The 22,582-nt window shown below is 37.0% G+C and overlaps 2 protein-coding genes across 6 annotated transcripts; one reads left to right on the plus strand and one right to left on the minus strand.

Moving 5' to 3' along the window:
* The first annotated feature begins 10,642 nt into the window (after positions 1-10,642).
* Positions 10,643-15,539, plus strand: LOC112797433 (protein FAR1-RELATED SEQUENCE 5). Of its 4 annotated transcripts, none has more exons than XM_025840350.3 (4): positions 10,643-11,121; positions 11,950-14,376; positions 14,774-15,064; positions 15,170-15,539. In XM_025840350.3, exon 2 carries the CDS (start codon positions 12,630-12,632, stop codon positions 13,605-13,607), a length of 978 nt encoding a protein of 325 aa, XP_025696135.1. In that variant the 5' UTR covers positions 10,643-11,121; positions 11,950-12,629; the 3' UTR covers positions 13,608-14,376; positions 14,774-15,064; positions 15,170-15,539. The 4 variants fall into 3 exon arrangements, with proteins under 4 accessions (XP_025696135.1, XP_072092120.1, XP_029153802.2 ...); XM_029297969.2 differs by having other exon boundaries at positions 10,709-11,091; XM_072236018.1 differs by having other exon boundaries at positions 10,755-11,091.
* A 309-nt stretch (positions 15,540-15,848) lies between these two features.
* Positions 15,849-22,205, minus strand: LOC112797432 (uncharacterized). Of its 2 annotated transcripts, none has more exons than XM_025840346.3 (14): positions 21,767-22,205; positions 21,366-21,539; positions 20,592-20,735; positions 20,404-20,479; positions 19,877-20,308; positions 19,600-19,776; positions 19,397-19,494; positions 17,959-18,043; positions 17,775-17,849; positions 17,551-17,643; positions 17,325-17,459; positions 17,109-17,230; positions 16,401-16,470; positions 15,849-16,282 (listed from the first exon to the last, which is right to left on the minus strand). In XM_025840346.3, exons 5-13 carry the CDS (start codon positions 20,102-20,104, stop codon positions 16,419-16,421), a joined length of 1,065 nt encoding a protein of 354 aa, XP_025696131.1. In that variant the 5' UTR covers positions 20,105-20,308; positions 20,404-20,479; positions 20,592-20,735; positions 21,366-21,539; positions 21,767-22,205; the 3' UTR covers positions 15,849-16,282; positions 16,401-16,418. The 2 variants fall into 2 exon arrangements, with proteins under 2 accessions (XP_025696131.1, XP_025696132.1); XM_025840347.3 differs by having other exon boundaries at positions 21,771-22,182.
* Between the last annotated feature and the right edge of the window lie 377 nt (positions 22,206-22,582).

Consider the following 22,582-nt stretch of genomic DNA (forward strand, 5'->3'; position numbering starts at 1 on the left):
ATAATTGATATATGTATTGCCCACAAATAAGTTAGGAATTTAAATAATTTCCTAACAATCTCCCACTTGGGCTATACATATATTCTTTCTTGACATAATCACATTTTATAAACTTTATGCGCGCATCTGAATGCTATTTCTTTCATTACTTTAACAATCTGGTCCGTCTCATACATTAGATATGGAACTACCACAGCTTTTATCACATTAAATGCCGTGACTAAACCACGCCAATCACCATCCTAATATACTTAACGACATAGATCAAATTTGGATGAGTAATATGGAAATTACATGCCAAGTGATCTCATGCAAGTCTATTTCCAGCTGGTCCAACTTTATTGAGATCAAACACAATACAAATATTGCAAAATGAACATTTCATATAACATGAAATAAACCATCAACTTAATTCTGCAGAAAATAACTCAATATCTGTCATAGGACATATAGCATAAAATAAACTCCCACTAAACCAAGGCATCATAAATGTTGACACCCATCCGAGCAGTGTGCTCATGAAAAACTTTAGGGTTCAATCCCTTGGTAATGGGTCTGCTAGCATATACTCTGTTTCCATATGTCCTATGAAAATCTGTTTTTCTTAAACTTTCTCCTTGACAACTAAGAAACTTGATGTCTGTATGCTTCGATTTTGTCAAGCTCTTATTGTTATTGGAGTATAGTACTTACTGACTTGTTGTCACAAAATATCTTTAATGGCCCTTTCAATGTCATCTACTATATGAAGCTTAGTGACAAAGTTTCGCAACCATATGCCATGAAATCGGAATCAGAGTACCTAATGATCTCCAAATTTTCTGATCTCCGATAAATAAGCATGTAATCATTTGTTCTCTTTAGATAACGCATTATGCGTTTAACAGCTATCCAATGATCCATATCCGGATTGCTCAAGTATCTACCTAACACTCCCACTATAAATGATATATCAGGATGTATGTATACTTGAGCATACATTAAATTCCCTAGTGCTAATGCATAAGGTTTATCATGCATTGCTGTCCTCTCAAGATCATTTTCAGGACATTGTTTGAGACTGAACTTGTCTCCTTTAGTTACGGGTGTGTTCATTGGTCTACAACTTTCCATGCCATATCTACTTAAAATCTTTTTGATATAGTTCTTTTGTGATAATCCAAGAATACCTTGAGAATGATCTCTTAGTATCTCGATTCCTAATACAAAAGAGGCATCACCAAAATCTTTCATTTCGAATTTGTTCGATAGAAATTTCTTAGTTTCATGCAACAAGCCTATATCGTTACTAGTAAGTAGAATGTCATCAACATCTAAGACCAAAAGGATATATTTACTCCCACTGAACTTGCGGTATACACATTCATCTATAATATTTACCTCAAAAACATATGAGGTAATGACTTGATTAAACTTGTGATACCAATTAACAGGAAGCTTGTTTGAGATCATAGATGGATTTTCTCTTTTCTCTATTGGATCTCCTTAATGACACTTCTTGAGGTTTGTTGAGCTTGCTGTATGGGTTGGAGTTGAGGAGGATTCTCATTATTTTACTGTGTTGTAGCAGTATCTTGAGCAACAACGATATTCTCATTGTTCTCTTGTACTGTAACTGGATCTACAGTAGGATTCTCATTGTGCTCTTGTACTATAACTGTGTCTTGAACAATAATAGGTACAAAGACCTGATCATTGTCAGTTACAGAATCCTCATCAAAAGCAACATTTCTAGTATCTCCTTCCCCCCAAACTCAACATCCTCAAGAAATCTCGTATTTCCTGTTTCAAAATAGACCTTGATGCAGGATTGTAAAACTTGTACCCCCGTGAGCGCTCAGCGTAACCAACAAAGTAGCAACTAATTGCCCTTGAGTCCAATTTTCTTTCATGCGGCCTATAAGGTTGCGCCTCAGCTGGACATCCCCAAATATGTAGATGCTTTATACTGGGCCTTTTTCCAGTCCAAATTTCATATGGGGTTTTGTTAATTGCTTTGCTTGGCACCCTATTAAGGATGTACACTGCGGTCTTTAATGCTTCTCTCCAGAGTGATTCAGGTAAGGAAGAATGACTAATCATACTTCTCACCATGTCCTTAAGAGTTCGGTTCCTTCGCTCTGCAACACCATTCATGCTAGGTTTGCCTGGCATGGTGTATTGCGGAACAATACCACACTCCTCTAGGAAAAGAGCAAAAGGCCCGGGACGTTGCTCACCTGAACCGTCATATCTTCTGTAGTATTCACCACCACGATCAGATTTGACAGCTTTAATTTTCTTTCCAAGTTGAAGTTCAACTTCAGCTTTGAAAGACTTGAAAACATCCAAGGCTTGGGACTTTTCATGAATTAAATATAGATACCCATAACGAGAGTAATCATCTATGAACGTAATAAAGTACCGTTGTCCATTCCAAGATACAGTAGGGAATAGGCCCCATATATCGGTGTGTATCAGTTCTAAGACATCTTTAGCTCTCTCGGCACCTAATTTTCTTTCGTTTGTCCTTTTTCCCCTTTATGCACTCAATGCAGACTTCAAAGTCCGCCAATTTTAGGGGTCCAAGAATTCCATCCGACACAAACCTCTGAATTCTCTGTTTAGAGATGTGACCTAGGCGTTTGTGCCATAATGATGCCGAATTCTCATTTAGTTTTTTTTTGTACCTGTTTGCAGTATTTATTATTTTAAGTCAAGCCTATATAGATTATCCACCAAATGACCAGAATAAATATTATTCGAATTATAAAAGAGACTAACTTTATTGTCTCCGAACGAACAAAAATAACCTGATTTGTCCAAACGAGAAACAGAAACCAAATTTCGTCTAAATGACGGTACATAAAATGTCTCTAATAAATCCAAATAAAATCCACTCGTGGAACATAATCTAAAGGTTCCTATAGCTTCGACTTGCAACTATATTGCCGTCTGCCACATAGATGTATCTTTCAGCATCACTTGGCGGTCGGCTCCACAGGCAACCCCTTCTTTACACGCCAAGTGGCATATTTGGTACAATCCTTCTTCATGTGTCCCGCCTTCTTACAGAAGAAACAGGTTGAAACTTGATCCTGTTTCTTAGCCTTTTTCTGCTGAGAAGGTATATCCGCAGTAGTATAACGCTTTCTTTTATACTGAGAAGATGAAGCCATGTGAGCACTTTCAGTCTTATCTTGCTGTAGCCTCTCTTCTTCTTGCACACAGTGAGATATAAGCTCATTTAAGGACCAAGTGTCCTTCAGAGTGTTATAACTCACTTTGAATTGCCCAAAGTGTGTAGGAAGGGAAATCAAAATGAAATGCACGAGTAAGTCTTCAGACAACTCTAACTTTAGTGCTTTCAACTTTGAAGCAAGATGAGACATTTCCATAATGTACTCCCTTATGTTCCCTGTACCTTTATACCTCATGAAGACAAGTTTGCTCAAAAGACTACTTGCCTCCGCTTTTTCATTCTTAGTAAAGAATTTTTCAACATCTTTTAGGATCTTTTTGGCATCTTTATCCTCAGTAATTGAACCCCGAAACGCCTCAAGAATTGACCGTTTCATGATCATAATGCTCATTCGATTGGATCTCTCCCACTTCTCTATTTTAACCTCATTGAGATTTTCCGGAGTGGAAGTGGGTTTCTCCTCTCGAAGAGCTGTGTCTAGATCCATACAACCGAGGACAATCTCCACGGTATCCTTCCAAACTTTAAAGTTTGAACCATTCAGCATAGGAATACTGCTAATTTGTGCAGAAACATTGGTAGCTGAAGCCATAGTTTCTGGATTAGAACAAATAAACATGCAGTAAACATTAGTTAATTAATGGGTAAAAAATCCATATTGAGATATCTAGCACAACATTAATTTTCAATCTTTGGATAGAAAAATTAACTGTAAGTGATACTCTCATTGCAGTAATCAAATATTGTCAAAATTCCTGTCACACATTAAGCCTTTCTTTGGACCGACTTAATGCGCACATGGAAACTTAAACTTCGCAACCTATTTATTACCGCATATATTTTCTATTAATTGGCCAAACAATAACCTTCCTTTGGGCCGATTATTGACCGCATAATTAATAGAAAATAAACAAAGGTGTGCAATGCTTATTATTTGGCCAAACAATAAACTTCCTTTGGGCCGATTATTGTTCGCATAAATAATAAGTATTACTTTATTCTTAATCAGTTACCCAACAAAAGTGTGCAATGCTTATTATTTGGCCAAACAATAAACTTCCTTTGGGCCGATTATTGTTCGCATAAATAATAAGTATTACTTTATTCTTAATCAGTTACCCAAATATTTATTTACCATTAATATGTGTATGTAATTCGGCCAAATATAGGCCTTCCTTTGGGCCGACCAATATTCGCATGAATTACATATCACCATATTCCTAATGTTTTGAATAAATCAATTTTCACAAAAGAGACTACTTTGGCAGCATAATGTTCAATCGATTTATTCCAAAAACAAATCTTTATAATAGATGGGTATAATAATCCAAATTGTTACTAGTTTCCTCACGTAACAATTAAAAAAAATTATTTTTTTTGTGCTAATTTTCAGAATAAATCAATTACTATATAAAAAAAGTTCGATACGGTAAAATATATATATCTAAGCAGCCGAAAGTATATATATATATATAAAGCAATCCAAATGGCAGTAATAACATGTAATCTGAAACAATGCCAAAATCATATATATATATATATATATATATATATATATATATATATATATATACATATTCATAATGATAATACACGTATATATATATATAAAGATTGCAATCACAGTGTTAGAATAAAAAAAATTTTAACCTTTAAAGTGATTATATATCCTATACTGTGAAAGGTTATATATACACTGCCGTTTGCGTTGCCTTTTTTTTTTTATTATTAAATATATATACGTATATTGGTGCACATACAAAAGGGGAACAATTAGCGTGCAACAATTTCGGATGCAACGTAAACAACGCATATATATATTGATCTAATAAAATAAAATCGAATATTTTCGATGATTAAATTATGGATGGCTCTGATACCACTTGTTGGAATAATTAATTTTCAATAACCCAGATCATCCATATTGAATCACAAAAAAATATAACATAATACGGAAGCGTACCTGAATTCATAAACATGAATCATACGATCGAAAGAATTTGGATCTTGTGGTTCTTTCGATCTTCCTCCACCAAAGCCTTCTGTATTCCTAGGAGGCTGAACTGCAACTCTTTTGATGGGGAAAGAGTAACAAAGGCGGCTTTGATATATTGGGGACCGAAACCCTGAAGGTCTATTTATATTTGAGCATGGCACCCATTAAACCCTTAAGCCCAAATAAAATAGTATCTAAAGCCCAAAAGATAATATATCTAAAATCCAAAAAGATAATTATCTAAGGAACAAAAGATAATATCCGGTTTTATTCTCATTTAATTCCAAATCAAAAGTAATAATGACTTATTCAATTAGCATTTATAACAATAAATGAGATCATCATTATATAAGTCATTTAATTTGAAATAGCATCATTTGTGATTATAATTGATATATGTATTGCCCACAAATAAGTTAGGAATTTAAATAATTTCCTAACAACATATTCCTTCTCTCATGTTAAGATAAAAGAACCTTAATTATTTTCCCTCATAAGCCAATGGTCAACGGAAAAAAATAAATTGAAAACTAATTATCTTGAAAACCTATAACCTCTTGATTTTTTTTCTGATAGTATTGAACCCTGCTTGATTTTGTTTCAGTCTATGTATTGGGCTAGTCTAAGTGCTATTACTAATTTTCGCATTAGTATACTTTTCGTTTTATTTTCTTCGTATTAAGTGTTGTCAGCAAACAGAGACAAAACTAGCATGAGTATGGGCAATAAGAGAAAAAGAAAAAAGAAAAGGAAAAGGTTGTTGTGTCATAGAATTCTCCTTTTATTTGCACTAGTGGAATTACTTGGTAACTGTAGGGCTATCCTTAATCTGAGATGCTATGCTTCAGATATTTTCAATTAGAAACTAATCTGATCTAGGTTTTCCTCCCTCTTTCTTGTACTGATTACTTTTTTATAATAGGTGTTTGGCTCTTGGTACAAAGCATATGGTTAATATGGAAGATAAATGCAAGTGAGTTTTAGAATAAAAAATGTAGGGAGAGAAAAAAAATATATATAAGGAGAAAAGAAGAAAGCGTGTGTATTGTGGGTAGGAAAGGGAAGGATGTGGATAATGAAGAAGAACATAAGGGGATGCATATCATGCATCTTGCCATGCGGGGCACTAGACGTGATACGAATAATTCACTCCAATGCCAGAGTTGAAGAGATCACCACTTGCACCATCAAGGCTGCTGACGTCATGAGAGCCCATCCTAACCATGTCCTCAAGAACCTTTCTTCCCCCAATCTCCTCATCGTTTCTCCCCACGCTGACCTCCGTCGCGGCAATATCTACTTCCTCGTTCCCATCCCTCCCCCTCCCAACCAACACGCTGCAGCAACATATCAGAAGCTCTCCACCCCCACTCACACAAGCACTACCAGACCCTGCCGTCTTATTCTCTAGAAGCCTCACCTCGACATTATCTCTGAGTCGCCGCTGCCATCCTCTCATAGAATTTTTGGTCTTGCTTTGTATTGTATAATATTCATTATATAGAAATAGTATTGTATTTATTTTGGTCTTATTTTGTTACTTTAATGATAGATTTTTTGGGCGTTGAACTTTTGCATGCACAAGTTAAGGTTAAATTCAAAGTCAAAATATTAGCCACCGGAATGAGTAGTCAAAGATTTATTTGAGAGTCCATTGTGTTGAGGCAAACTTGATCCATTTAAATTACATGTGCCAGTTTCTTGAAAATTTGTTTCCTTAATATTGTTATTCATCTTATTTGCCAGATTCAGCTGCATGCATGGCGACACCTAAATTCAGCACAGACTTTGTTTTATGTTTATTCTTGTTATGTGTTCATGCAACATTAGTCTTTGCTTCAACCTCAAATGTATGACACTTTTCCCTATCTCTCTCTCATACTCTTTTTTTTTTAATAAACTGTTTTTATCACCAATTTTCTCTTTCAAGCTTAGTTATATTTTAAAAGTTGTTGAAATAGAGTTTTTATTTTACAAATTGAAAAAGTATAAGAACCAATTTTTAAGTAGTTAATAATAGTAATTTTTTTAATTATTTTTTTAATTTTTATTTTTGGAGAATTGGTAATTTAAAATTAAAATTTACGGTATATAATTTAAGAATTTAAAATTTAAAATTAAAAAAATTAACTGGTATTGGTGGAAAAATATTGACTTCTTAACTCTTACAAATTAGAAAATAAAATTTTCACATTAATTTTTTTTGATTTAAAATTTTAAATACCGTTTTTTTTTAAATACCTCTATACTATTCTATTACTATATTTTGGTAGAGTACGGAAACAAAGAAAGAAAAAGCCAACAGCAAAGCTCCATCCTGCAGAAAGTTGGGTACCACTTCAGAGGGGTATGAGAAGTTTTCATTTAATTTTCAAGATTTTCAAGTTAATGAGAAGTTAACAATAAGGAGGGCTTTGATTAACCAGTGTTTTTTCCTCTTCCTCCTAATCTATGTCAATAATTTTAACAGTTATCTATGAAGATCAATTTATTTTGAATATCATAAATAATGTTTACTTGTGACACCAATAAAATTCAAGAACAAATAAGAAAATATGTCTGTATATGTCCTTGTCTGTGGACATATCAATTAATGTATGTCAAGAACTAACGTGCTTCCAACAACTATCAATATTGAGTTATTCCTTGATTTCCTTAATTAGTATAGAAGTGCAAGGAAAAACATTTTTTCTCCATGTTTTATTATCTTTTATAGATTCATTAAGCGTGATATTAGAGAAAAATATTAAGTGATCAATATTTTAATTTTTTCTTGATTTGTCTTGTATTTGAAATTAGTACTAAGCAACTAAGCACAATTATGTATGACAAATGCAGTTGAATGAAAACCACACGATGGACAACCAAAAGTTTAACCTTTCTTAAGTGAAACATTATTTTTTCTTTGATGGATGCCATTCGATCAATAGAGTAAACTAAAGTACCAATGTTTGATCTGATTTAGCTAAGCACAAGTTTAATGTTTTATCCAGGTCTCATAAAGATGAGGAATAAAGATAGATTCATGATGGTAAAACTTAATTCATGATGTTTTTTATTATTAATTTTACATAAAAATAATTACAAATGGGTTTTTATTAAAAAATATTATGATAATAAAAAATAAGAAACTGATATTGTATCTATTTTGATTGAATGTCAAAAATAAACAAAGTTGTTTCACTAGTGTTGAATGTGGTATTGAAGTGTTAGTTCATCATTTTAGTCACTGTCAATAAGGTATTACAGGGGGTATATACAAGCATGACAAAAGCTTGTCTGTTTAATTTGGGTCATTAAATAAGTGGAGGGAAATTGTACCTAGAAGAAGCACTTTAACACTATGTTAGGTCCCTCCCCCTCAATGTCTAACTTAATAATACAAGTGTTGATCCACCATGTTTGAGTGATTAATTTTTGGGTTAATTATTCTGTTAATTTTTATAATTTTATCAAATTTATAATTAAATTTTTATATATATTTTTTTTCAATTAATTTTTTATACTCTTTTCAGTTTTATAATTAGGTCATTCTTAATATAAAAAATATTAAAATTAATTGAATATTTTTTTGTAAATTAAAAGTATTTATAATTAAAAATTTAATTAAATTTTTAACCGTATATTTTTTAGAAAAAATATTTTGTTAATTTAATTTTTTGACAAAATTAAAAAATATAAAAATTTAATTAAAAATTTAATATAATTATAAAGACTAATAGAATAATTAAATCTTAACTTTTTTTTAAATATATCCATGAATATCATATGTTGATATCTACTAAAATCTAAAACTATTTTATATTATCAATAAATCACATTAAAAATTTTGAATAACCTTTACATAATAAAATTGAAAATAACTATAACAATTAATATGGTAGTATATAAATAAATTATACCGTGAAAGTTTTATTCCATATAAAAGTATTTAAACTAAAGCACGTTTATATCATTTTTCTATCTACTTTGATTTCTTCCTTTCCAATGGAAAATGAGTCAAATGAGTGAAATGACTAGTGCAAATGGGAGGCTGGATCACAAAACCGTACAACAGCGTGATGTATCTTTGAATCGATAAAATAATGTACGACTTGTTCCTTTTTCATTTGGGGCCACTCTGAAAATAATTAAAAGGAAGAATATACCAAGGGACCAATACTTCTTATCATCTCTATCCCGATTTTCCACTAAACTCATCTCAACTGGGGATTCAAGGGACCTTATGACAAGAGCGTCATGGATGTCGATATGTTCTTTATTTCAATATAACCATTGTAAGATATTCACCATGAATACTCTCTAAATCTCTCTCTCTCTGAAATCTTGAGTCTCCAATATGCTTATCTTTACTTACTAGTTTCACGTATGCTCTAGGTTTGCCTCGTTTTTGAGGATCCTGCCTATCAGAAATGAAACTGATCCGATCCATGAGAAGTTCCAGTAGATATTGTTACTTTTTGTTATTTGTATAAAAAGACTTAAAACTTAAGAGTTACATACGGAGATATTTCGTACTCACTAGGAGACAAACAATAATATTTTAGGATCATGTTATGTAGGCATAGAATGATAGAAAGATTGCACACAAATTGGTTATTTATATGTGAATACAAAATAATTTATATAATTATATTTATAATAAAATATTGCAATAATTGAGTTTTTGTGTTGATAAAATATTTAATTATTTTACTTTAAAAAGTTTATTTATTCTGCTATGAAAATTTTGATTATTTTAAAGATTTAACTAAAATATATTTTTAAAGAGAAATGTTATTTGTACACTAAAATCAGTTATTAAAATTAGTCATCAATGTATTTGTGTATAAATATATTTGTGATTTAATTTATTTTTAATATGTATTTATATTCTAACATGTATTTTATATTGATAACTGACTTTAGTGGCTGATTTTGGTATATACGTAACATAACCCAAAAAATTTCATGTTAAACTAAGTAACAAAACCATATATGTTATGAGTAATTAATTCATTTTATATGCTATTAGTCATTGGCTCATTGTAATTTCGTTATTGATACATTTTTTATAACAGACGCTAAAAAAAAATATTTTTACTCTAATTTTTTATAAAGTAACTCTAAATATAATTTCTTTGCTTTGTATATTTTTATGAATTTATAGAAAAAAATAATATTATTAAAATAGCAGTGACATTATTCATTTTTTAGACAGTATTTTAATATTAGTATTTTTTAATAATTAATATGTATTTTTAAATTAAAAATATTCTAAATATGTAATTAATTATAATAATAATATTTTTATATATTTAGTATACAAATATAATTACTTAAAGGGTCGATCTACGGTAAAGATTAATGTTTGTACAGATATACAGATTCTTGTTTTTATTGAAGCTGCCAAAGACACGTGTTGTCTGTGTATGGCTGAATAGAAGTTGGTCTCAAGTAGCTGGAGTGGCTCATTGAAGTGCTTTGTGAGCCGGCTGTATAGCGCCAATCAGAACGGGGTTGTCCTTGTTGAGTGTCCCGTTAGTGGTGTTGTGGGGCCTTGAGGTTTTTTCCCAAAAAAAAGTTGGGGTCAGCAAGGGAATTGTTGCTGTGGGTGGATCATTCTTTCCTTGTCACTTGGAAAAACCCTAGAGGCGTTCACCAAGATAGCCGCCGCGGGTCTGGTGACTGTCGCTTTCTCCGGCGCTTGGCTTCCTCGTCTGTCCCGGCTCCTCCCTCCCGGTGAAAGTCGTCTCCACCGTCGCCATTCCTCAGAAGATGCGTGGTACCCAAGGATCGATGGAAACGAAGGATCGGTGGTTATCACAGACGCCATGCCTCTGAGGTGCGGTTCTCCTATAGTGGGTGTTGTTGGTCCTCATCTACGGTGCCTGTGATTCGAAGGTTGGAGCTGGCTTGCCCAGTGAAGGATCAGGTTTGTGGTCGGGTCTCGTAACACTATCAGGTTAGGTTGAATCTGAGTTTTGCGTTTGAAAGTTGTTTTGTGAAGTTGTATGTTCTACAATTGGCATGGTGGTGAAAATCTGAATTGTGATGTTGTGGTTATAGGAATTGGGTAGTTGGTAAAAGAGTAAGCTAAATTAGATCATTGTTAGCATTCGAGGAAGTCTGGTATGAACAAATTGGTAGATTACTTCAAATTAGTATATTATGAGAAATTAGTAAGTTCAATGTATTGTGGGTTTGGGAAATTGTTAATGCAACAGGTATTGCTAGCAATCTAGGCAACCTAATCTATGCATGGCTGCTGAGAGGTCAGTTCCTGTTATGGCCCCCTAAGTAGTTGTCCTGGTTTAGTAATAAGTTTGATGGCTTGGACTTTTGCTAGGGTGATTTTGTGAAAACGGCATTCAGATGTACCCTTATGGTAATTGCAATGTTTTGTTTCGCAGCGGGAAACCACGTACTATATGACGAAAAGATGGTTGTAACCGATTTCTTATTAGATCGTGATATTTATTTATATTATACGACCGGTTGATTTTGTTTTTTTTTTTACTTCGCGGCTAAGAAATTTGGATAGGGTTTTTTATCCTTGTGGCCACAATTCTGCCGGGAACGCTAATATAGTTACGGTGCTGGGTAGGTTCTAAGTATGTTCGAAATTTAACTTATTTAAGATGCACTAAAGTTGGTAAGGTATGTTTAGACCCATTGGTTTTGCCTTACTTGTGGAGTAAGATATTGTCCATTTATGATAGCCTTGGTAGATGTTTTGACTGGACCAACGTCGTGGTTGTGAGCATGATTTGTCTGTTTTGTATGTGACCAGGCTAGAAGGTTGCGCAGTGGTTTCCAATGGATTTCAGTCATTCGTCTAACAGTGAGGGCGAGGACTCGGTTGGGAGTGACTCCGATGCTAGTTGTGGACATTATTGTCCTAGTGGTGATACGTACGACGACGAGGAGAATATCGAATGCAGTGTGGATGGCGCTAGCGGGGAAAATATTGTAGGTGGTGCCGATGATGTTGATTGTTTGGGTGCTGCAGCTGATGTGGCAGAGGGTTGTCTCCCCCGGCCAGTCACTGCGAAGGACTTCTTGGGAAAAGAGTTTGCAACTGAGGATGATGCCTACGCTGTCTACAAGGAATTCGCCAAACTAAGGGGTTTCGGAGTTCGGAAGGGAGATGTAGCTCGTGTGAATGGGGTGTTGATTAGGAGAGACTTTTTCTGTCATCGCCAAGGTACAAGACATCCAAAGCACTACGACCGTCCTGAGCGAGTAAGGGAGGAGAGGTTGGAGAGTCGCACGGACTGCAAGGCTAAGTTGAAGATTTACTATGATATGCAGCGTAGTGTGTGGAGGGTGAGGAGCATCATGGACGAACACAACCACGAGCTTGCCCCAGCAGTGTTCGCACGTCTCCTGCCTAGCCATCGGAAGATGAGTGAGGGTGACAAGGCACAGGTGGATAGTTGGAAGCAGTTTGGGATCGCAACGTCGTAAATAATGGTTTACATGGCGGGGCAAGCTGGTGGGTATGGCATGCCCCGATTTACCAAAAGGGATGTGTATAATTATGTTCACGGGCAAAGGGTCGCGCGAGTAATCGACGGAGATGCGGCGGCAACTATCAGTTATTTGGAGGGAAAGGCAAATGCTGACATGAGGAGCGTGGCTAGATACACACGAACCCCGGACAATCGATTGGGCAGTTTATTTTGGGCTGACGGCGAGATGATGACGGATTATCAGATTTTTGGTGACGTCTTGGCCTTTGATTCGACATACCGATCTAACAAGTACAAGAAGCCATTGGTGGTTTTCTCCGGATCAAATCACCACAAACAAACAATTATATTTGGGTTTGCATTGTTGGAGGATGAGGAGGTCCGCACTTATAGGTGGTTGTTGCTAAACCTGCTAGATGTAATGGGGCAGAAGAAGCCGTTTGTAGTGGTGACTGACGGGGACAAGGCGATGCGCACTGCAATTGCGGAAGTGATTCCGACGGCGACACATAGACTCTGTGGTTGGCACTTGGAGAAGAATTGCCTCCAACGGGTGAAAGAGGAAGAATTTCGCAAGGTGTTTAGGAAAGCCATTTATGCAAACTTTGAAATAAGTGAGTTTGAGGATTACTGGAAGGCAGCCGTGGAGTCACTTGGCCTACATGATAACACTTGGGTTAAGTCCACGTATGAAAGCAGAGCAAGTTGGGCAATGGCGTACCTCAGGGGAACCTTCTGTGCGGGCTACAGGACGACCTCAAGATGTGAAGGGATCAATGCTTTCATTAAAGGCTTCCTTAAATCGACCGACAGCATTTTGGAACTTGTACATAGTTTAGATCGTGTTGTAAAGGACTATCGTAATAATGAAGTAACAGCTCGATTCTACTCCACCTACTATAGTCCGGTGCTTACCACTGGACTTGATTCCATCGAGCGGTCTGCATCGAAATTGTATAACAAGAGCCGTGTTTAGAGATGTGAAGAAACAAATTAAGGGTGTGGCTACGCTATTGTTTCGGGGTAAGGACAGCATCAGCACGACAACTGTGTACACATTCTCGCGAATGGGAAAACCAAACAAAGTGCACAAGGTATTGATTGACCCGAACGAGGAAAAAATAGAGTGTGAGTGTTCCATGTGGAACAGTGAAGGGATTCCTTGTAGTCATATCTTCTGTGCGATGAAATACGAGGGTTTGGAAGAAATACCGCCTGGTCTTATTTTGCGAAGATGGTGCAAGGAAGCAAAGGATTGTAGATCGACCCCGGTTGATAGTAAAGATGGCCCTGAAGGCCGTTTGCTTCGATATGGTGCCCTTTGTGGGGCAATGAGCTTAGTTGCACAACTTGGGGCTGAAGATGCTACAGAGTTTGTTGTCGCTAGGGATGGGATTGCCAATGTCGCCGAAGCGCTTCAGTGTAGAAGGCTTGAAAGGGTTGGGATGAAACTCGGTCTGTCGCCATTTCCCGGGATCAAGGACCCGTTGGTATCAAAGACAAAGGGTGCACCTAGGAAGGGAAAGGAGTCCGAACCGGCTAGTCAGGGTGACAGGGTGCCAAAGAGACGGCGTTGTACGAACTGTGGGGTTGCCGGTCATACGAGGAGGACTTGCACGTGGCACCGGAGAGAGGGTGTTGAGGGCTTCGAGGGTGTAGGCAGTCCAAGTTATGTGGAGCATGGTTTGCATGATTCAGCTGCCCCTTCTACAACGCCACAGCCCCGTCATTGTCACAGAAATGAGGTAAGTACGTAGTTTGATGTTGATTCAAAACAAAATCCAACAAATTTTGTGTGATACAGGACATATGTTCTCATTATAATGTCTGATTCCTGTTGATTGGCAGATCCGTCATTGTTGTGGTTAGGTAGATAAAACATGTGTCATTGTGTAAATTGGCTTTAGTGTATATATGTTGCTAAGCGTCTTGAGGTTTAGCCATCTTGCATGTGGACTTCATTTTAGGCTAGGCCAAAATAACGTGTTGCCTACCTGATTTGTTGAGAAAGTATGAAATTCATTAATTCATGAAAAATATCATTTACAATATCATTGTGAGAAAAATCATTTGGCCGTGCATGACATCACCCAAAATCATTAACCATTGATCATTTTTGTGAAAACTGTGTGGCTGCATTAGGAGGGACTGCAACCGGAGAATGGGAACCCTCGTGAGACTCCCCGGGCGCAATCAGATAGGCCGAGTCCATCTGTCGCTCACGTGTCTAGCAGTCCATGTTGCCGCAATCCTGTTGGTCCTGGTGGTGCGGGGGCCAACATCTTCCTCGGCGGGTAACACATTGAGCAATTTTACACGGCACAAAGTTGCTCCGGTCACATTGCGCCTCCATCCGGACAGGCTGCCAGCACCAGCTTCGGTCACCTAAATGCGTGGACAAATGAGGAGTTGTTTGAGAGGTGGATGAGGCAGGTAAAGTTTCGAGAACCCGATTTCATTACAGCTTATTTTGTGCTTTTATTGTTATGTCATGTGGTTATAATTGTTTGACACACAACTTTGTTCGTCCTTACGCAGACTGGCGTATGTACAATGACCGGCACTGGAAAACATGGAAGTTTCCCACAGCAATGAGGGTGACGATTGCTAGCGATGCAGGTGGAAGTTTCACCGTGGCTGTCTGTTAGGGTTCATCCCCCCGCAGGAGCAACTGCTACTCTATTTCTTTCAATGCTGTTTTCAAAAGGATTTTTCAGTTAAGTTCATGTGTGTTGTGGTCATGTCAGTTTTGTATCTTGTCATGTAACATGTGATCCAAAATAGTCTTCGTTGTTGAGTAATGATAGTATTTGGGCAAACTAAGGAAATATGGTAGCTATGTATTTGACTGGCAGCATGTAAACATGTATAACATACAAAACATGCGTTACTAGTTTGTTTGATAGAATTTTGGCTTGCTTTACTTTTAAGTTTCCTTTTGGAATTAGTTTTTTGCTTTTTTCCTTTCTAGATGCCCATGAACGATAGATAAATATTATTGCGGGCCTACATTTACTTATACTGGCTCACATTGTTTGGAGAAAATGCATAATGCGAAATGAGCATGACCACACGAGATACAAGAAATTATACAGCTGAACTGCAAGTAGATTCTGGAAGTAGGGATATTGGTGACCGTGGTGCTAACGTCCATTGCGTTCGTAATCCAAAAAAAAATTGATTGCATTACAATCTACATGGATGATGAAGACGAAGATTTCAAGCTCTTATAATTTTCATTACAACTACTGCTTATAAATTGTAATTAAAACAGCCCTGTCGGGTTACAATACAGTATTGCATTGAAGCACAAAAAATTTGAGGTCTATGCACCAATTACGTTACTATGTACACATATTAACAAGATGGTGTCCTTGATGTTTCACACTTTACAATCAAAATACAAAATGTATATGTCATCCTAACCTAAACCCAAAACATTCAGGGCTGGAGCCAAAAATTAAACTCCCTTACTTAAGCCACCTCAAAATTAGTTACCATTGCTCGAACCCAAAGACCTCATGCACTCGGCTAGGTTGACTTCATTTCCCAGTGTGCAAATGCCTTTGAGACTACCTCCTTTGCGATTCCATTGTGTGATTTCAACACTAAATCCATAGCTAACCGCATCCTTGTTGCAATATTCACGTGCTGAAACAAGGGTATAAACATGCAGCTCAGCCTGTGTTACCGACAATAATTTCTATACTTGAGGCATTCATGCAAGGTACCAGAAAATGGTAACAGTAAATCACAAATGTCAGCATACCTGTACGCCGTAGTCTTTCTATAAGTGTTCTCGAATCATCCATTGGGCAACCCATATGCCACAGTCCATGCTGTTTAGGCAAATAGTTAACTATCGGATTTTTGGAATTAATCAAAGCAAGTATGCTGTAAATGACAGGTGAGAATATTATACACAGTTATCGTACATGCAACGAAACGTTATGCAGATTCTACTCACTTCAATAATCACATTCAATTACACAGGAGAATGTTAATCTTATATCTGATCAGTTAATTGTAACGCATTCTAAAGTCACAAGGGAATCACATGCAAATGCATCTGATAAACATCTGCAACTGGGTTAATACTCATCCGAAACGAAACCGACATTCAAGTTGGCAAAGCAAGATCTTCATCGTGAGGATATAGGACCCTGAATGAAAATTTTCTCTATGTAGCTTATTTTCAGAGTTAAGTAAAAAAAAAAAACCTTTCAATACCAATAAAATTTACAGTGATTTCCTGTTCGATTATTAGCAGCCTATCTCCGATCAATCAACTGTTGCATCGATTTTGCAAGGTCAAATGCCAGCTTTATCAGATGTGAGTAATGGAGCTGGTTAATGAAGGGAACATGCAAAGTTTGTCACATCTGTTTGTGGTCTCTTGTAATTTCCACTATAGGATGGTAACACGTACAGGAGGTTGATCTACGAACAACTGATATATAAAATGCTATGTACTTACGAGTTCCCCTCTTGCTGAGGGACATCCGGCTCTTCGAAGTCAAACGCCGAAAACCTTGGACGCAGCGCTCCCTCACCCGACAGCCACGACTTTCCTAACGTGAGTCCCTCGAGATAAAGCGCCTGCAAGAGTAAGGTAAAACTCATATCCATACTCATGCGTAGGAAGGATCAGATAGCAACATTTCACATTTTAACAACCAAAAAGGTTAGTTACCACTCGCATCATCCATGTTTTCCTAGCATCTGCCTGATGCGGGTCCCGAAGTGAGTCGAGATATATCAACTTCTTCCTTGGAACATCAATAATCATTAGGTACCAGTGCCGGTCACACCACATCGGCTGATAAATCTGCAGATACCCCCCACCCAACAACAGCCATGCAACACAGTTATCCATCAGTGTGAGAAAAATAACAGAAATCTTAGTTCTGTCTACGTACCCTCGTAACGCGATCCACCTTGCTCCGCATGTACTTGTTACGCAAGGATGTCATGTTCCCGGTGGTCAGGGATTGACCGTCGATTGCAGCTTGCTGATAGTTACAACACATCAAATCATTAGAGAATCTGGTAGTCAAGGGGCAAGATCAACTCAATGGAACAATAATCTATAAGAAACATATACTATTCCTTTACTGGAACACAGTCAGGTTACAGGTCTTACCATAATACTGGTCGGTAGGTACCAATGTTGTTTTTCGGAGGGAGTTGTTAGCATGCGAACCACTACATTAAGGACCTGCGTCATTTAAAAAAAAGGTGAAATCTCGTCAGCTTACTTTACACAGCTAAATTAGTCACTTTGGCAATCATTCAAATGCGTAATATGTTCAGTACTATTTACTCACATCATCGACAACTTCACATCGTGGCACCAGGGTCAGAAGTGCGCCTCTACTACAGAGACAGTCGCCAACGTCTATCAGAATTTCACTGTCGTGATGTTTACGTATTTCAAGGTAAGTATGTAACCAAAAACTTTCATAGTGTAATTAACACATCAATTAGGAAACACATATCTAAGTATTTATTTGTTATCTCAATATGCTGAAATGGACGCTGTTTTGCACATCTAATGCCTTCCCATATATTTCTTAACTATCATGATATTTACCATCGACGATTAAAAAACTTCATCAGCATACATGTTTGCATCAGATAAGTCAGATTTAACTTGTAACAGTTAAGTTATATTCAAAAAAATTAACTATAATAAACACAAATACACAGGCATACACTGAAATATCTGTAGATGAATTTGGTGAAAACTATAAAATACCTCTATGTTACTTCTATGTTTTGGGGAAGCTTATAGCAACAGGGAAGTAATTTAAGTTCCTCAATGGACCAAGAAACTTTAAAAATAGGAAAAAAAATGAGGGTCACTTTGAAATATGATAAACGAGTAATTAAAGTTTAAAGGATTATCATACTGATATGATCATCATGTGTGTTCGAAGAGAATCCAAAAACCATAGTCTTGAAGAGTTTATACAACTCTGTACGCGTGTCAACGTCACTAATAAGAGAAATACTCCCAACCTAAATTAGTTGCTCATTTATAAAAAAAAGATCATTAAAAGTTCTACAACATTTTTTGATAAAGAAATTTAAATATTAATTTTTAATACAATCAAATCAAGTTCAAACTAAAAGATATATTACAAATTTTGCAATGTTAAGACCAAAAATTTTTTTCATTCGAGTTTTTAAAAGGGTACCTTAGTCATTAAGAAAGAGTATTTTAGACTTGTTAAAATCAAATTCGAGTTACTCATTACTAATACGATCAACCAAGTTGAATTTAATCTGTAATGGTTGTTTAATTTTTTTCAGATTAGCTTTATAATGTTATTTTCTAGTTGTAAAAGTTAAACGCATGAATATTTTATTCGTTTCAAATGTTAAATTTGCTATACCTAAAAGAATTAACTAATTTTTATTCTAAAATGGTAACTTACTTTTTTAACGTTATCGCTAAAAAATGTTGTCTTCGTACTATCAAATTAACTATAATAATGTTTTAATCTTTTTAATATGAAAATAAAATCTATAGTTGCTAATAAATCAAATACTATCATTTTTTTCATATAAAATGTGTAATGCTATCTTTAAAATTATTAGAATCTTGTGGTCTTTTAATTTTAATGATAACTCACAAATATTTTTGGTTTTTATAGTGCATTCTATAGATAGTTTACTAATTTAAATTAGAAATCAAATTCAAAGTTGTAATACAATTGAAGTCATGTAAAGTACATAAAGAGCTTTTTAATCTTTCAGTACCTCTGTGGAAGGTCTCCGCTAAAGATGTACGTTGCTACGGCTAATTCCAGTCCGGACAAATTCATTGCGTCCATCGGATGGAAGACCAGGTCCATATTCTGCAAGAAAAGGCTCACGTTATCCATAACTTACAAACCAGAGGAACTTACTCGATGATAACATCCAGCATGCCGTATTGAAAACATCGAACGAAAATGCCTAACCTGCGGAATTCGCTCCACCTTCAAACTGAGCAGACTACCTAAGTTGACCACGTCGTGGGCACCAGGGAGCTGGTCGTTGCACATATGCCGCCCAGTTAGTCCATCCCTCGCACGTTTTACGTTGGCCTCGACGTGGAATGCTGGCGGGTCTCCGTCTGTGTCGGCGGTTAAATCCACCTGAAAAATACCACAACATTGTGTCACGGGGCCCACCAGAGTGTACATTGAGTTAGAAGTATTGGCGATTCATTAGGAGAACAACTAGAAAGCGTTTTACCACTTCAGGTGAGGGCTTAGCTGGTGATGTTGTAAGACTTGAGAGGTGTCGCGACATCGACTTCTTCTTTCTGTTCTTACTACACGGAATGTGGTCGACACTATATGTGGTGTCAATAAGTGGTCGCTTTGATGGGCCGGTTTCTTTTTTTATTTTCGCTGCTCGTTTTCGCTTTACCGGTTTATGCGGTCTCACTAATTTCACATCGCCTTCTGTTCGATTTCTCATCTTTCAGCACCTGCAACTGCCGCAAGTGCCCTTAGTAGGTGAGGTTAAATTCAGAAAGTATATATCAGCAGCCATTTCTCTGATAGCATCTCTTATCTCCAATACCACGCCCTCGTGTCGAGAGATGACATCAGACAACCTTTCGAGGTCGCACTTAATACCGGAGACAGTGGTAACAACGGTCTCCGCAACGTGACTGGAATCCTGCACGACCAATAGAAAGGTTTAGGATTTGACATAATCTGTTGCGGTTGTCTTCATAGCAGATTGAATTGGAATAACAAGTTGAGTCTCTTTACCTGGTTGTTTGCTCCACGGGAAGAGCCACAACTTGCGGCTGAGAAGAGTGATCCCTCGATACCCGGATGGGGGCCCCTGCAAGAACATGTTCGAACACTGACTCCGCCGGTACCATCATGGGTGGGGGTCAAACACCCCCTATAAAAAGCAAGACGTGAGTAAACCATGAAGATAGGCTCCGGCTTACCTCGCAGGGCTTTCTTTTATGCTTTTCCGAGCACATGACACAGACCATGTAGAGCTTGGATGGATCTGAAATGGAGTGGGAGCGTTGCACGGCTCGAAATGGCTCTCACCTGGATGCTGGCCAATGTGGACACCAGGGGAACTCCTGAAACAAGCAGATCGGAGTTATGACTGAGGACATTATAAGTTAATCAATTACTGCATGATGGAATAAAAAGTTAAGCCTTATATCCACGGTTGTTACAACGCATAGTAAAACCTTGAAAACATGAACCATCTTTTACACTTCTAGCAAAGACAAAACCTAGTATGTTATTTTTTGAAATGAAAACACAGATCACAGATAAGAGCCATTGCAACAACGTAATTTCATTCGGGTGTGGTCATAGTAATCCTGCGAATGTGTAATATGCAAATCAAAGTCAATCCCAACAGCGATCACACAGATAGGCGCTAAATGGACACAGTTAGGTGCTGAGATACACTTACATCGTGCCATCCTAGAATTCTATATCAGAATTTAAAAGATCAAAAAAGTCTGCTTATAAGTCACAACCATGACTAAAATTTCACACTTGGACTTCCACCAATATAGACCAATGCAGCATATACTGGAGGCAAGGCCTCTGGATCAGTGCTACAAAATCATGAATATTTTCAGAAAATAATCACAGATCAACGAACAAATTCAGCAGGATGAACAGAAAAAATTTCCCAACCAGTTGTTCCGGAGGATAGCATAAGGTAAATTCCTAAGGTAAATCATCATACGTACATGCTTAATCGTCACAGGACCAACAACAGAAACGAGCGCAAAGCATTGCGGCTGAATCTCTTTGGAAGCATGGATTCGGCCATAGTAAACTAGTAGGCACACTTATGAAACGATAGAAGTATTTTCTCCCTTGCAGTTTTTCATCTTCGTCATTCACTGGGCTAGTAATGAAAGCTACGACAGCAAAACACACAATATCAATCAGACGGTGGAGAACTTAAATGTATGAATAATTTATCTAACCAAATTGTAAACTGCAGTGTGCCGCTAGCAAAGTATGACATACGAAACATAATATGCAGGAAAATAACACGGACAAAAAATATAGGTGAAGGTTCAGTACAACAAACACCATGAGAAGCAAAAATAAGAAACCCTAGCAGGGACCGGGTTTGAACTACCTACAGTACATGGAGAGGAAGTAGCCTCCATCCGTGACAGTTACGGCGGATTCTATCAGCACAAAAGCGCCGATACCAACGGCGACGCCGTGCCGGAGCCTTTGCGACCCGAACGGCGGGGGTGGGTTCATGATGACCATCGGGGAGTTTTGAGGCCTTCTACAATGATTCCTCCAAACCGGTTTGAGGTTCTCATCTACGTGCTGGTCAATTAGTTCGTGCAGATGGCAGACATAGGGGAGGGGCGGAGTGAGGAGTAGCTCCATGACAGTAACGACGACGTCCCCGGGTGACACTGTCAGGTACGAGACATGAAAACGGTTCAACGTGTTTTCATCACCGGATAGGGCTCCTGTTACGCAACCCAGCATATGGAGGAAATCTCACCAAATCGGTCCAGTTTTGAAAATTGAAACAAAGTTGGGAAGTAGGCCTAATCACGTAATGGCTAAGGCTCCCCGAATACAATAGGTCGATACAAGTCCGGTCGAACAAAACCCAAGCATTATTGGGCCAATTATTACCGAAAAGATATAACTAAAAAGCCCATTTCAAAAATACAAAAAAAGCCAAACAATTTAGTTAGAAACAAAGTTTCAATCGTTCCGTATACCACAGTCCAGCAGTACTTGGATCTTTGGTATAAAAAAAAAACTGTCCTACACGAGTTGTACCTATTTCCAACTGGGCTCTCACACTCAACGCGGGTCTGGGTCTTATGTTGGGCCTCTAGGCCCAGCACAGAGAAACAAAAAATAAATTTTTTTGGATACCGCCTACTGTGGAGCGCCATGTATGCTTTCTCACTTGAAATAT

This window comes from Arachis hypogaea, chromosome 4, assembly GCF_003086295.3.
Source record: "Arachis hypogaea cultivar Tifrunner chromosome 4, arahy.Tifrunner.gnm2.J5K5, whole genome shotgun sequence".
NCBI lineage: Eukaryota > Viridiplantae > Streptophyta > Magnoliopsida > Fabales > Fabaceae > Arachis > Arachis hypogaea.

Coding starts and splice junctions, on each gene's coding strand:
- LOC112797433 (XM_025840350.3), top strand. CDS start 12,630: ATGGTTTACATGGCGGGGCAAGCTGGTGGGTATGGCATGCCCCGATTT.
- LOC112797432 (XM_025840346.3), bottom strand. CDS start 20,104: ATGAGAAATCGAACAGAAGGCGATGTGAAATTAGTGAGACCGCATAAA. Junction 18,044..19,396: donor AGCGGAGACCTTCCACAGAG/GTACTGAAAGAT, acceptor ACATCACGACAG/TGAAATTCTGATAGACGTTG. Junction 17,644..17,774: donor ACCTACCGACCAGTATTATG/GTAAGACCTGTA, acceptor TGTAACTATCAG/CAAGCTGCAATCGACGGTCA.